Below are 15,825 nucleotides of genomic sequence, written 5' to 3'. Positions count from 1 at the left end.
TCTCGATGGTGCAGCTGTAGAACTTTTTGAGGTTCTGGGGACCCATGCCAAATCTTTTCAGTCTCCTGAGAGGGAAAAGGTTTTGTCGTGCCCTCTTCCCGACTGTCTTGGTGTGTTTGGAGCATGATAGTACGTTGATGTGGTAGGTCCCGTGTGGCTCAGTTGGTAGAACATGGTGTTTGCAACGCCAGGGTTGTGGGTTTGATTCCCACGGCGGACCAGTACGTTAAAAAAAAGTATGAAATGTATGCATTCACTACTGTAAGTTAGAGCCCTGTCGATGTTAATGGGGGCCTGTTTGGCCTGCATTTTCCTGTAGCTCCTTTGTCTTGCTCACATTGAGGGAGAGGTTGTTGTCCTGGCACCACACTGCCCGTTCTCTGACCTCCCTATAGGCTGTCTCATCATTTTCGGTGATCAGGCCAACCACTGTTGTGTCGTCAGCAAACTTGATGGTGTTGGAGTCGTGTTTGGCCACGCAGTCGTCGGTGAACAGGGAGTACAGGAGGGGACTAAGTACACACCACTGAGGGGCCCCAGTGTTGAGGATCAGCGTGGATCAGTACACCTAGCTCCTGTGTGTGTACCCGTTTGGACTGATACTGGCAGGGTCCTGGATTCAATTCAGGGCTTCCCATCAAATATTTCTACATCAGAAGTGGGATGGCACCAGCTGGTGCTGGGAGGCCATCAGAATTCTGACCGTTAACTGGGTAGGCAGGATGGATGTGTGAAGCGCAGGGACACCTTCTATGAAGAAATGTTGCAGGCTTACTCTTAGTTCTGCAAGGACTACCATGTCAGAGGTTTGGGCCACTTGGTGTAATATGACACCCAGAAATAGCACCGAAATTGGCTACAATAATGTAGGCCACCAAATATGAATTAGTGATTTTAATTACTTATAAAACATGTTTATTTGACCCATAGCTATCCAGATAACTTTTTCTCCACTCTGGAGAGCCATTATTAACTTGTAACACAGATGGAAGGAGCAGTATCTTTGCTTGATAACAAGCAAAAGTACACTGAACAAAAATATAAACGGAACATGTAAAGTGGTGGTCCCATTTTTCATAAGCTGAAACAAGAAAATCCCAGAAATATTTAAAATGCACAAAAAGCTTCTCTCTCAAATTGTGTGCACAAATGTGTTTACATCCCTGTAAGTGAGCATTTCTCCTTTGCCAAGATAAACCATCCACCTGACAGGTATGGCATATCACAAAGCTGATTAAACAGCATGATCATTACACTGGTGCACCTTGTGCTGGGGACAAAGGCCACTATAAAATCTGCAGTTTGAGGGAGTGTGCAATTGGCATGCTGACTGCAGAATGTCCACCAGAGCTGTTGCCAGAGAATTGAATGTTCAATTCTCTAGCATAAACTGCCTCCCAATGTCGATTTAGAGAATTTGTCAGTACGTGCAACCGGCAAACCAACCGCAGACAACGTATAACCACGTCAGCCCAGGACCCCCACATCCAGCTTTTTCACCTGTGGGATAGTCTGAGTGGGGGTCGGCCTGGCTCCCCAATTGGTGGGCCTACCTGCCAAGTGGGAAGGCCTATGTTCTCCAAGGCCCACCCATGGCTGAGCCCCTGCCCAGTCATGTGAAATCCATTGATTAGGGCCTAATGAATTTATTTCAATTGACTGATTTCCTTATATGAACTGTAACTGAGTAAATTATTTTAAATTTTTGCGTTTGAATTTTTGTTCAGTATAGCTGGCTAGCTAGCAAAAGAATATAAAGCTAGCTAGCATTTCACTATATTTCACATTGCTAGCTTGATAAATAATCATAGTTTGACTGTTTAATCCATGTGAAATCACTTTGCGGTGGATCCGTTAGCTAGCAAGTCAGGTTTTTCTGTCAACACCCATCACGTGTGTGGCGCGAATTGGGCACGAAGACAGTACTGGACCCATAGATGGGTTGGTGGTTTAGCAACAAAACCGTCGCGGGCAAAACAGACAGGGTTGGCTTAGATTTGTTGACATGTAAACTATATTGTCTCCAATGTTTATTGAAAACAAATACATTTTCACAATGAGCACTCGTCTCTCAAATACGTCATTACAGTTGTTGGTTATCTAGCTAATTTTAACCGTCAACATTCCAGAATGTGGTGAAAATGGCAACCATATTGGTCAGGGAGAAATCCAAAAACAGACAATCCTGATTTTACTTATGCAGGAAAATAAAAGTTAGGCGTGTGATACTGTAATAATCATCTACCAAAAATACTGTCATTATAAATTCAACTTCTATATGAATAGACTCAAATATGCAAACGGCCAGTAAATGTCTAAATGTTTTTCTTGGTAAACTGAACGCTATTATGATACAATATCAGTACTTCTTGCCTGTCCAACTCCCTGACCAAGATGGCTGACCTTAAGGTTCATGTCTATTGTAGTATACTAATTCTATGACTGGACCAAAGATTAATCTTTAATATGAGCTGGGCAAGTTAGACACCAAAAATTATGGTAGGCTGCTAGAAGGGAAAACTGCTGGTAGGCTAGGAGAAAATCAAGTGGATTAAACAAAATGTAAATTTTAAACAACTGTTTACATCAGTGTGGCCTAGGCCCTATGGAGTAGATAGACAACAATCATGCCAAACGAATTAAGTTATTTTAACACATTCTTAAGCTCATTATGAATAAAGATAGTAAAAAAAAAAAAGTAAAGTGTAAAGCTCCAAACATGTAGCCTACAAGTATGTAGGTGAAAATACCCACAACACATTTCACTAGGGCAAGATGATTAATGTACTTATAATTTTTCTGGTTGCATGAAGAGCTCCGAACTCTTAGGTCTAATTCTATTTGATTTGTGGAGCGTTATATCTACCTCGAACCAAACCTGCATTAATAGTTGATTGCAAAACATTGCTCTTAAAAACAATCATGATGAGAAAGTAAATAAAAATGTTTGCCCTTGGCCTGCAAAAAGAAAACTTTATTAGGCAGCATTTTCATCTCACAGAAAAATAGCCATCTGGTGCCATCCAGTGGTGGTATTGTACAGCTGCAGTTGAATCAAACGCGGTTAATCGTTTCCTATTATCCATACAAATTCTTAAAAGATTTTTGTACATTACCACTAAGACAATGCCACATTTGACAGTAATTGAAATTAAGCCTGAAATGCAATCATAACCATTGTGTTCGTACTTTTCCGCAACCAAGTTTAAGCAGACGCATTCCTGAGCATTTCTTACCAAGATTCAACCACATACAAAACACTCAAAATACACAAATTGAACAGAATTTATCATTTTTCTATTAAAAAAAAAAAATTCAGAGTGAAAAAACTATGAATGATCTGATCAGACATTTAAAACTCAGATGTTCAGTTAAATTCAATTGCAATCTTAAATTTTAAAAGGAGGAAGAAAAGTCAAAGGGTCTATAAAAGCAACATCGAATTCACAAAGCTTTTGTGAGCAATATACATGCTGCAGACAGTTTCACAATACATCTAAACATGTGACTGGGAACAAGGGTGTTCAGACCTCAGTAGCGGCGACCGAAGGCCCCACCACCCTGCATCATCTGATTCTGACGATTCAGAGCTCCAGAGAGGGACTGGGAAGTCCCTGTTGTCATGTAGCCTCCTCCACGACTGGGGGTCAGAAAACAAGACACCATAAGGACCAGAATTGCTGATGGATTTCACACTGGCCCCACATGTCCGAATCCTACATGGGCAGATGTCTCAAAAACATAGTCAATATTGCCATATATATGAGCTTACCTTGCCATTCCTCCCCGTGCCCCCATGTGACTTTGGCCTGGGATGCCCCCGTCTCGACCTGTTTGCCAGGTTCTGTCCCAGTCACGGCCCTCCCTGAAAGAAAAGACAGAGATGAGCAGCTCAAAGCACACCTTGGCATCCATCTGGTGAGAGGTAAATTCAAATTGACAAAACTATCTAAAAATCAAACTAACCTTGGATTAATAGTACGCTTGTCATAACTTCCTGCTGCGGTCCAGGTGTCCCTCCCGTGCCTCTCGGTACGGTCCGAGAAGTGCTGGTGAGGGAAGCACAATTAAAACCAAAAGAATCGCATCACATTTTTTTTTAAAAAGGCACCAAATGCTGTAAAACAGTGGTACGACATGATCAACAACTCATATTGGTGCCTAATAGCATACAGTGCCTTTGGGAAAGTATTCAGACCTTGACTTTATCCACATTATGTTACATTACAGCCTTATTCTACAATTGATTAAATTGGGGGGAGAATCTTTACACAATATCCCATAATGACAAAGCAAAAACCAGTTTAGACATTTTTGCTAATTGATAAATTAAATACAGAAATACCACATTTACCTAAATATTCAGACCCTTTATTCAGTACTTTGTTGAAGCACATTTGGCAGCGATTACAGCCTTGAGTCGTCTTGGGTATGACGCCACAATCTTGGCACACCTGTATTTGGGGAGTTTCTCCCATTCTTCTCTGTAGAGCCTATCAAGTGTTGTCAGGTTGTATGGGGAATGTTGCTGCACAGCTACTTTCATGTCTCTCCAGAGATGGTCGATAGAGTTCAAGTCCGGGCTCTGGCTGGGTCACTCAAGGATATTCAGACTGGTCCTGAAGCGACTTCTGCGTTGTCTTGGTTGTGTGCTTAGGGTCGTTGTCCTGTTGCAAAGTGAAACATCACCCCAGTCTGAGGTCCTGAGCGCTCTGGAATAGGTTTTCATCAAAGATCTCTGTACTTTGTGCAGTTAATCTTTCCCTCGATCCTGACTAGTTTCCCAGTCCCTGCCGTTGAAAAACATCCCCACAGTATGATGCTGCCACCACCATGCTTCACCGTAGGGATGGTGCCAGGTTTCCTCCAGAAGTGAAGCTTGGCATTCAGGCCAAAGAGTTCAATATTGGTTTCATCAGACATGAGAATCTTGTTCCTCATGGTCAGAGTCTTTAGGTGCCTTTTGGCAAACTCCAAGCAGGCTGTCTAATTCCTTTTACTGAGGAGCGGCTTCTGTCTGGCCACTCTAGCGTAAAGGCCTGATTGGTGGAGTGCTGCAGAGATGGTTGTCTTGCCAGAAGATTCTCCCATCTCCATAGAGCAACTCTAGAGCACTGTCAGTGACCATCGGGTTATTGGTCACCTCCCTGACCAAGGACCTTCTCCCCCGATTGCTCAGTTTGGCCAGGCGGCCAGCTCTAGGAAGAGTCTTGGCGGTTCTAAACATTCTTAAATGGAAGATGGAGGCCACTGTGTTCTTGGGGACCTTCAATGCTGCAGAAATTATTTGGTACCCTTCCCCAGATCTGTGCCGACACAATCCTGTCCCGGAGCTCTACGGACAATTCCTTCAACCTCATGGCTTGGTTTTTGCTCTGACATGCACTGTCAACTGTGGGACCTTATATAGACAGGATTGCCTTTCCAAATCACAGTCAATCAATTGAATTTACCGCAGGTGGACTCCAATGAAATTGTAGAAGCATCAAGGATGATCAATGGAAACAGGATGCACCTGAGCTTAATTTCAAGTCTCATAGCAGAGAGCGATACACACACACATACATATTTTAATATAAAATGTGGAGAAAAAAAAAATCTAAAAACCTGTTTTCGCTTTGTCATTATGGGGTATTGTGTGTAGACTGCATGAGGCCATGACTTACCGTGCTATCCCTGTCTGCAACTACAGCCCGTGAAGTGTCCCTCCTACAGGAAAGATTACATTATTAAACATTACTAAACACAAACATTGATTATTGACCGAAACGTGTGGCATACAACCACAAATTCAACAAGCAGTTGGCCATTGAAACTGCTTTTTACATAAGTGTAAATATAAGCATCAATTGAAGTGATGCAGAAACAGGCGCAAAATATTTGAAGCCCCCCCATCATAAGACCTACATAACAGATGTCATAAACAGTCATGACAGCTGGTGTCAGCTAACTGCAAATAACCTTAGTCTACTCTGTACCTGTCAATGACGGCATCGTCCTGGTAGCGACCGCGGTCCCTGTGGTCAATGTCTTGGTAGCGCTCCTGGCGACCGAAGTCTGAGCGCCCCCCATAGCGGTCATCCATAGCCAGCCTCTTGTCCTGCCAGTCGTCTTTCCTACAAGCAGCAGGTCTTTGTCAGTCGCAATAAAATATTCTCAAACCATGCACGTCTTTAGATGACAGTCATGCACACTGAGGATCTAGAGTAAGGCTGAGGTTGTTATGTGGCCATATCCAGCCATCTATTCTATGATAAGAGACCTGGTAACTCAAACAGGGGTACTGACGCTGTGGAGAGGGGTGAAAGAGTCGCAGACGTGGATGAAGCGTGTACCTGTTGTCCAAGTCGGCGTAGGGCCTCTTGAGGGGGCGGCGGTCCTGCTCAAAGCGCAGCTGCTCCTGCTGCCTGCGGAGCTCATCCCTCTCCCGCTGGATCCTCTCCTGCTCACGCCGGCGCTCGTACTCCACGCGCTGACGCTCGCGCTCCAGGAACTCACGCTCCATGCGGTCAAAGTTCAGCCGCTCCTTCTCCACCTCCAGCCAGTTTCTTTTCCGCAGGAGGCGCTCACGTTCCTCCTTCTCCCGGAACAGGCGGATACGCTCACGCTCTGTGCGGTTGTCCACGCTGCCACGGTCTGGGCCACTACCGCGCTCCCTGGGCCAAACAGAAAGCATAGGAGATATTTAATGGAATCACTTTGAATGACCAGTCTCTTTTCAAAGGATTCTAACTGCTGTAACAAGCTAACAGTGTACAAGCTGGCTTCATTCTTAGCATTGAGGTGAAATGTCGTGCAGCTATAGCAACTCCTCACCCAGAGTGCCTGCGTCTGTCCACCTCCCTGACCTCCCTCTCACGCTGCCTCCGTCTCTCCCGCTCACGCTGCTCCTTGATCTGGTCAAACGACAGGATGTCCTTCTCTTTGCTTGGGGACTTGCGGTCGCGACTCTTGGTACTCTGTTTTGAACAAGACAAAAGCTCTTGTAGTGTAACCATTTTTACAACAAAAGTTTGAGGTGAAAGTTCAATAGATGGAGCATAGATGTCAGCATTTGGGTAGCTTACCCGGTCTTTGCTTTTGGCTTTCACGCTGATGACAGGCTCTCCCTTGGACTTGTCCATCACCACTGTCCTCTCATTACGTTTGCCATCTTTTCCGACTTCACCTTCAGCCATTTCGTCCTTGTTGGCATCGGACCTGGATAGAGAAAATGGTTAAAAACACGAATCTAGTATCTGATGACATACAGTAAGCACATAGCTTAATGTGTAACGACATTGACGTTCTCAGAGCTTACTTGGAGTCTGAGGAGTGTCTCCTGTCGGTGCCAGACTTAGCATCGCTCTTGTCAGCAGGCTTCTTCCCAGCAGGCTCGTTTTTAGCCTGGAACAGAGGTCGGATTATAAAACAGCAGACTTGCCAACCATGAAGATTTTGTACGAGTACCACTTCAGGGTGGCAGCATCTCCGGCTCCCACATCGGTACACGTGCAAATCCCACACTGCTCACATCAAATGCACCTTTTTTTGCCTAATAATGATGTTGGCAGAAGACTGCCTAAGCAGGAATGGTATGCTATAGACATACGCGTACTTGGTAATTGGCTGCTTTTCAGTAGCTAACTAGAAAATGTTTAAAAGTACACATTTTTACAATGAAATACATTTAAATGTATACTTTCTTAAGCCCTATTCAGATGGGATTAGTTTTACTGGGGGAGGTCGGGTAATGTAATTATGTGCACAAGCACAAAAAGTAACATTTCAGTCACGTCCGAATCTGCCATGTCAGTAAATTTTCCATGGCAGGAGAGTAATATTTCCAACCATAATGACCTCTGATAATACTAGCCCTTTGCGAATTGGCATCCCTGTGTTTTGAGTGAAATGTTCGAGTTTGACAGGCATTGCTCGTGGTTTGAGCAAGAAATCATTAACTGATTTGATAAAAAGTGCACTGTGATGGAAAATGTTATGTTGGTGCTCGTCTATAAACCAATTTCTGTGTTCATGCTAGTGACTGATTGATAGTGAGGATTTGTTCAGTGTCTGCAATTTGGCAGTACACCCAGAAGCTTGTGAAGTATTGGTCGGTCACATGCAGCACCCAGCACTGGTCGGTCACATGAATGAAGCAAACATTAAACGAATAAGCTAAAAATCATGCAAACATGACTTGTCTATCATATATAAAAAAGGACTCAACGGGACTGTCCCGTTAGAGCTCCTGACAGACATTCACAATGGCGCATCAAGTTTAATAGAACCTCTCCAGTGCACTGACAATCCTAAATGAATCATTGTTTATTGACTTTTGAGTGTCCCTGTGTAGGAATTTCCACAACAGCGCTGTTTAGGCTGGGGGGCATTTAGGATATCTACTGCAGATTGCTAAAATATCCTAATGATCACACTTCCACAATTCAAATATTATGACGACACTATAGCAAAGATGGTTTGGTATGGTTTAAAGAAACGTGAGCTTTCAGTGTAATCCGTTGTCGCCTGGACAAGCCTAGAAAAAAAACGTCAAGGCTTCCGTCATAACTGTCAATGTATTGAGAAAAATAATTAGAGAGCATTTTGGGAAAAAAATAATCCTGTCCGAATCGTCCTCTGGAGTAACGGACATTCTGGGGTTATAAATAAATAACCAACGTTCTCTAATAATACTTGTCCCGTCCGAATAGGGTTTTAAATGAAACATTGTAGCCAACATAGAAGTCCTCATGAAATTGAAGTGGTCAATGAAATTGAGGTATTATTTATTCAAATTTGTCATTGTATGTGTATAGTCTAGTGAAAATGTAAACTTGAATCAACTTACATTTAATTTGTGGAGAGAATCCAGAATAATTCAATTACTGGATGCAATGTAGTAATCTAGCTTGATGTAGGCTATTTGGAATATGAAACAACGGCCTACATGAGCTGTTTTCAGGGGAATGGCCCTAGCCCCCACACTCTGATCCAACAGGTCCCAGAAGTGCTCAACAGGATTAAAATCCAGGCTCTTCGCTGGCCATGGCAGAACACTGACATTCCTGTCTTGTAGGAAATCACGCACAGAATGAGCAGTATGGCTGGTGGCATTGTCATGCTGGAGAGTTAAGTCAGGATGAGCCTGCAGAAAGGGTACCACATGAGGGAGGATGTCATCCCTGTAACGCACAGCGTTGAGATTGCCTGCAAGCGCAGTCCGATAATGGTGTGACAACGCCCCAGACCATGACGGACCCTCCACCTCCAAATCCATCCCACTCCAGAGTACAGGCCTCGGTGTAACGCTCATTCCTTCGACGATAAACGCGAATCCGAACATCACCCCTGGTGAGACAAACCTTCGACTCGTCAGTGAAGAGCACTTTTTGCTAGTCCTGTCTGGTCCAGCGACGGTGGGTTTGTGCCCATAGGCGACGTTGTTGCCAGTGATGTCTGGTGAGGACCTGCCTTTCAGGCCTACAAGCCCTCAGTCCAGCCTCTCAGCCTATTGCGAACAGTCTGAGCACTGATGGAGGGATTGTGCGTTCCTGGTGTAACTCGGGCAGTTGTTGCCATCCTGTACCTGTCCCGCAGGTGTGGTGTTCAGATGTACTTATCCTGTGCAGGTGTTACACATGGTCTGCCACTGCGAGGACAACCAGCTGTCCGTCCTGTCTCCCTGTCTTAGGCATCTCACAGTACGGACATTGCAATTTATTGCCCTGTCCATTTCTGCAGTCCTCATGCCTCCTTGCAGCATGCCTATAGCACGTTCATCCAGATGAGCAGGGACCCTGGGCATCTTTATTTTGGTGTTTTCAGAGTCCGTAGAAAGGCCTCTTTAGGGTCCTAAGTTTTCATAACTGTGACCTTAATTGCCTACCATCTAAGCTGTTATTGTCTTAACGACCATTCCACAGGTGCATGTTCATGGTTCATTGAACAAGCATGGGAAACAGTGTTTAAACCCTTTACAATGAAGATCTGAAGTTATTTGGATTTTTATGAATTATCTTTGAAAGGCAGGGTCCTGAAAAAGGGACGTTTCTTTTTTTTGCTGAGTTTAGTATTAATAAGACTACAGGGCAGGCCGGAGTGGAGCTCTAGAGATCATTTTATCCTTGCCCAAATCATCTGATTGGCTCAGCTCCAACTTTAGACAGTTGAACTTGTTAGGGTTAGGGTCTAGTTTCCTGAATTTCCGCCTGACTGACGTGCCCAAAGTAAACTGCCTGTTCCTCAGGCCCAGAAGCCAGGATAAGCATATAGTTGGTAGTATTGGATAGAAAACACTTTGAAGTTGGTTAAACTGTTAAAATAATGTCTGAGACTATAACAGAATTGATATGGCAGGCAAAAATCCAAAGAAAAACCAACCAGAATGTTTGAAGTCCCAGGCTTTTACAATGGAAAGCTATGGGTCCTATGTAATTCTGGCTCCCAGATTGCAATTCCTATGGCTTCCACTAGATGTCAGTCTATTGAATGCCGTCGCTGTAAACGCCTATTGTAAATCGGACAACGCAGTTAGATTAACAAGAATTTAAGCTTTTAAATGATATAAGACACTTGAATGTTCATGAATGTTTAATATTACGATTATTTATTTGATTTGCGTGCCTTTCGATTTATCCGAATGTTGTTCCCAGGTGTACCGCTAGCGGGATGCCTATCCCTATTAAGTCAAAAACCACAATGTGCCAACTAGAAGCCTATTTTAGGGGAGTTTTTCATTCAAGCTTATTTTGACCTCAAATGGCGTACATGGCACGCAAAATGCATGCAGGTTGGCATGGTCAAGCCTCACTTATCTGAATGAAGGCATCCCATACATTTGACAAAACTACAGGTTGAGAGCAGTGAACTAAGAGGCCACTGACATTGAAGATGGTAGATAATGACCCTCACCCTCTCCACAGTGATCATTCTACCGTGGAGCTCGGTCCTGTTCAGGTGGCTGATACACTTGGTGGTCTCCTCTGTGGAACACATGGTGACAAAACCGTAGCAGCGAGCCCCGGGGCTCCGGGCGTTAGTCACCACTTTAGCTCCAACAACCTGATGTTGAGACAGAAGGATAGAACACTTAATTCATGAGCAGGGAAAGTGTGTGGGGTCCAAAAGTACAGTACCATTTCACACCTACATCTTGCTCAATTACATTCTTGCATGAACATGTACCAAAAAAGTGCTTATTTTTTTCCTCAGGATACTGACCTTTCCGTGCTTGCTGAACAGAGTCTTTAGATCAGTTGCTCTGGTGTTGGAGGAGAGGCCGCTAACCCACAGGTTTCTGCCACTACTAGCTGGAGCACTACCTGCAGGGCCTTTCAGAACACAGACAAACATGAGCCAAATGTACAGACATTCAACAGAGCTGATTCAGCACCTCATTCAGGTGTGAGCAAGTATTTTGCAATTTCCCACAATGGATACATCACAATTACAGAATGAACAATGTTTACACTTACCCTTTTCATCTTTTGAGTCAGGCTTGCTACCTTTTTCCTCATCAGAACTAAAGACAAAGAGAACACACAATTAATATCTGGAAGTGAGAAGACCTGGGGGAGGGGGCTCATCCAGATGAATCATACTTACCCTGTGCACATAGTAATTACCCCAGCATATACAACACTACAGTGATTTGGGTGGGTGTCAATGTTACAAGGCAGCCTTACATGGCCAAAGAAACTCCCAATACATTACTTTATGAAGGTAAAGAGGTGAGGTAGGGGTGGGAAATGACAAAATGATAACTTGACACAAATGCAGACCATTTTACATCCAGAAGAGCACCAAAACTTGCTAAAAAAGGACCCAATGCAACAGAGATAGCCATTGTTCTAGTAGACAGAAAACAACAAACCTCTTTTTCTGATCATCACCCTCAACAGAAGAGGACTCTTTCACTGTCGTTGATTCTGCAGCATTCTCTTCAGTCTTCTCCTCACCCTCAGCCTTAGAGACCATTTCCGAATCAACAGCGCTTTCGGTTTCACCCGCGCCCTGCTCGCTTACGCTAACAGCCTGAGCGCTCTCGCTTTCAGCGTCATCTGCCTCGTCGGGGACATTTTGTGTGTCGCCAGTGTCTTTCGTTTCACTCGCAGTTAGCTTAGCAACGTCCATGTCGCTAGTCGACAGTTCAGGCTCCAAATTGTCTTCCTCGGCAACATTGACCTTGTCCCCGATGGTGGCTTGATCTTCTGTCGGTGGCTCCTGGCGCTCTTCATTTAGCGGCTCAGATAAACAAGACCCGGCTACTTTATCAGTTTCTACGGATTTAACAGGAATAGAATGGCACAGAGTTTAATTACTTCTGAAACACAGCAATGGTTAACGTGGAACTGGCAAGGCTGGAAAAGGACGTGGCCCTCCGCTGTCATTGAACTACGTATACACAGATACACACGTAACAAGAGACTGGAAAAACCAAAGAGACTGACCAAGCAGCCTAACTCCTCATTCAAGTCGACCATTTCAGTTCACCTGATCCCTAGGCAGAAAAAGATCTGATCTGAAGAAAGCCAAAAGATCAGCAGAGGCTCCATGAAGGTCCATCTTCATGCAATTGCTGACTTCATGAGTGTCCATAATCTGGTAAGTGACAGCGAATTCAGAATTCTTTTGGTTTGTATAACAAGTCCATTAGTCTCATCTCCAGTGAGAATATTAGTCAGAGTCCTAAAAAGGCTTTTGAATGGTCGGTTTCAAATGATGGGCCTCAGTCTTCTCTTCTTGGTCTTTGCGTGGCAAGCTAAAAACACTGCGTGCTAACTGCAACAACTAAACCTTTAATTACTGGCTTTGTGCTTCAGATTGTTAACCAGTTCTGTTTTAATAATAGGAGGGTGCCCAAAACAGACAGATTCATATATCAGTGTTTAGCAATTCCAGTTAACAAGCATCAACACACAGTCAGCAATTATCTTTGGATTTCCAGTCCCTTCCTGACCAACCACAGGCAAGAATGTTAATCTAGAACGACTTGCATACCGGATTTAACACTGCAAAAAGATAGTGTGCATTCATATCAACTTCCAACCCCTTTTCAACAGTACCTATTTCTTCCTTTGAGTCTTTGGGCTTCGGATCCTTCTCTTGAACCTAAAGGAATAAAAGGAAAATGTATCTAGTGTAACATGGCTCCTAGCACAAATGGGGTTTTACAGTCTGTTTTCCTTCCAACTAAACACAAATGATTATGAAATGCGCCTGCATTTTATTTCAACTTTAACTCTTCCTTCTCTTAAATGTCTGCTAATTACGGCTGTGCCGCCTAATTTTTTTTTTTTTTTAAACAAGTGGGAGAATATTGGAATGATTAGGTATGACTTTCCCACAACAGCAGCGAGTTTGTCTCACCTCTTCAGGTTTGGCTTCACTCATCAGCTCAAGAGAGCCAGAGATTCCATTGTGTTCATCTTCGTTCATGGCCCCTTCGTCAGCCAGGATCTCGGGGTTGACTTCATCCGACGGAGAGTTCAGGACTTCATCTGTGTCATACTCCTCCTCTGCCGGCATACTGTTGTCATTCTCGGCCTCATCAAGCACATTCATATCCAGGATGTCCATGTCCTGCATGTTGTCATCCTTGAATGGAATTACGGAAGGTGAATTTATTAATAGATTGTTATCCAGGGAGTGCATAGTGATTGCGTTAGATAAAAACGGTGGTAGATGCTCACCTGGCCATCACCCGAATCTTCCTCAATGGTGCAGTCCTCTGATTCATCGTTCTCCTGTCTTTTCCCTGCAGACAAGATCGTAATTGGATCGCAATTAAAGACCACAAAATTGGGGAGAAAAGTGGGGTCATATTTTTTTTATTTAAGTCCCTAATATCAATTTACTCCAAGACATTGCTTAATTATGACCTTGCTCTCACTCCCTAAACATACCTTTGGAGGTCCGTTTAGCCAGTGCTGCCTTAGGAGTTGCATCGAGAACAACCACCATCTCATCTGGGTTCCCACCCTCTTCTTCAATCGCCTGTTGGGAAATTACATAAGGAATGATTATAGTTACCTGGCTAGCTAACTACGTTAAATCTGGTTTCAGTTTAGCCAACTCTACTATTATCAAACAAACGGCTGTGTGGCCAACTACAAAACAGTGTTAGTTGGTGAACATTATCACTTACACAAACATCTGACAAGCTAACTTGCAGGCCTTGGAGCTGTGTTTCTTTAACCTCTCCTCCAGTGCCTACGAGTATTAAACCTATTCGATGCATTTTAGTACTAACACATCTGATTCAAATGGCCAACTAATCACTAAGGCTTTCATTTGTTGAATCATGTATGCTAAACTAGCTAGTTCTAGAATACGGAGCGGGGGTGCCGGAGGAGAGGTTTGGGAAGGGCACCATGTGGCTATCACCGCCCGCTCACAAAGGCCTTGCCGTTCGGCTACGCAAGGCCATGGCTAGCTGACGTTAGCTTCATTTATTTGAAATATAAATCTTAGTTAGCTAGAAAATCCTAGTGGTTATATACATCATGCAACTAACTAACTAATGACGTGACACTGGTTCCAGCTCATTTGTGAATTATCATGATGCATAAGCACATCTAACTAGCTACTAGTTAGCATGGCTAACGTTACCTTTTTCAGCCTCTCTGTCAGCGTACTCTTAATGCCAGTGGCGTCCAGATTTCGTCTTTTTAATTCTGCTTTCAAGTCAATGACTCTCAGCTCCGACAACTTACGAATTGCTCCCTCAGGAATCTCAACGCCCCCTGCTTCTCCCGTCGAATAATTTTCAGCCATGATTACACTGAGAAAACGTTATTTTGTTTGCAAGCACAGGTTAGCTAATCTCTTGCACGAAACAAGCGGCCTACTGTCACAAAATGGCGCACTATGAACAGGGAACTCCACTGCGCATATGTCATCTGAAAACAGTTCGTGAAAAGGGGCAGTGTTCGCTTGTTCTTCTTCTTTGAGTTTTACGTCGCGCTACACGCAGAATTGGTGGTGTATTGTCGCCTCCAACTGAACGGGGGTGCAAAAAATATACAAGAGAAAAGGAAATTCCATAAGGGGAAGCGAAAATATACATGACTCCACACAAACTACAAATAAATAAATAAATACAAAATATATATTGCGTAGTTTGTGTGGATTCGTGTTAATTTTCCCTGAACACACTGAACAAAAATATGAACGAAAAAAAAAAAAGTACAATGTCTAAGATTTTACTGAGTTACAGTTCACATAAGGAAATCAGTCAATGGAAATAAATTCATTAGGACTAATCTATTAATTTCACATGACTGGGAATACAGATATACATCCGTTGGTCACAGATACCTTTAAAAAAGTAGCGGTGTGAATCAGAAAACCAGTGTGACCACCATTTGCCTTATGCAGCACGACACGTCTCCTTCACAGAGAGATGATCAGGCTGTTGATTGTGGCCTGTGGAATGTTGTCCCACTCCTCTTCAATGGCTGTGCGAAGTTGCCGGATATTGGCGGGAACTGGAACACGCTGTCATACACGTCTACCCAGAGCATCCCAAACATACTCAATGTGTGACATGTCTGGTGAGTATGCAGGCCATGGAAGAAACGGCTTCCAGTGGATTTCAGCTTCCGGCTTCCAGTGATTGTGTACAGATCCTTGCGACATGGGGCCATGCTTTATCATGCTGAAACATGAGGTGATGGGGGTGGATGAATTGTACAACAATGGGCCTCAGGATCTCGTCACAGTATCTCTGTGCATTCAAATTGCCATTGATAAAATGCACATGTAACAGTGTAGGTTCCGTCCCTCTCTTCGCCCCAACCCGGGCTCGAACCAGGGACCCTTGCACACATCAACAACTGACAC

General features: G+C 43.8%; 1 protein-coding gene across 2 annotated transcripts; it reads right to left on the bottom strand.

The window, feature by feature from the left end:
* Positions 1-1,996: 1,996 nt before the first annotated feature.
* On the bottom strand, positions 1,997-14,894 carry LOC115158160 (scaffold attachment factor B2). Of its 2 annotated transcripts, XM_029706776.1 has the most exons (18): positions 14,593-14,894; positions 13,887-13,977; positions 13,674-13,738; positions 13,351-13,578; positions 13,047-13,092; positions 11,855-12,260; positions 11,457-11,503; positions 11,203-11,312; positions 10,894-11,043; positions 7,301-7,386; positions 7,068-7,200; positions 6,817-6,959; positions 6,336-6,656; positions 5,979-6,116; positions 5,667-5,709; positions 3,967-4,049; positions 3,773-3,865; positions 1,997-3,640 (listed from the first exon to the last, which is right to left on the bottom strand). In XM_029706776.1, exons 1-18 carry the CDS (start codon positions 14,755-14,757, stop codon positions 3,532-3,534), a joined length of 2,457 nt encoding a protein of 818 aa, XP_029562636.1. In that variant the 5' UTR covers positions 14,758-14,894; the 3' UTR covers positions 1,997-3,531. The 2 variants fall into 2 exon arrangements, with proteins under 2 accessions (XP_029562636.1, XP_029562637.1); XM_029706777.1 differs by lacking the exon at positions 5,979-6,116.
* Between the last annotated feature and the right edge of the window lie 931 nt (positions 14,895-15,825).

This window comes from Salmo trutta, chromosome 22 (genome assembly GCF_901001165.1).
Source record: "Salmo trutta chromosome 22, fSalTru1.1, whole genome shotgun sequence".
In the NCBI taxonomy this organism is placed as follows: domain Eukaryota; kingdom Metazoa; phylum Chordata; class Actinopteri; order Salmoniformes; family Salmonidae; genus Salmo; species Salmo trutta.
This window is presented reverse-complemented; position numbering and strand designations above follow the sequence as displayed.

Bases quoted from the DNA above. Each gene is read 5' to 3' on its own strand.
- LOC115158160 (XM_029706776.1), bottom strand. From the start codon at position 14,757: ATGGCTGAAAATTATTCGACGGGAGAAGCAGGGGGCGTTGAGATTCCT. The intron at 7,201-7,300 runs GTAAGCTCTGAG...TTCTCTATCCAG, and splicing joins AGACACTCCTCAGACTCCAA to GTCCGATGCCAACAAGGACG. The intron at 6,117-6,335 runs GTACACGCTTCA...TGCTGCTTGTAG, and splicing joins TACGCCGACTTGGACAACAG to GAAAGACGACTGGCAGGACA.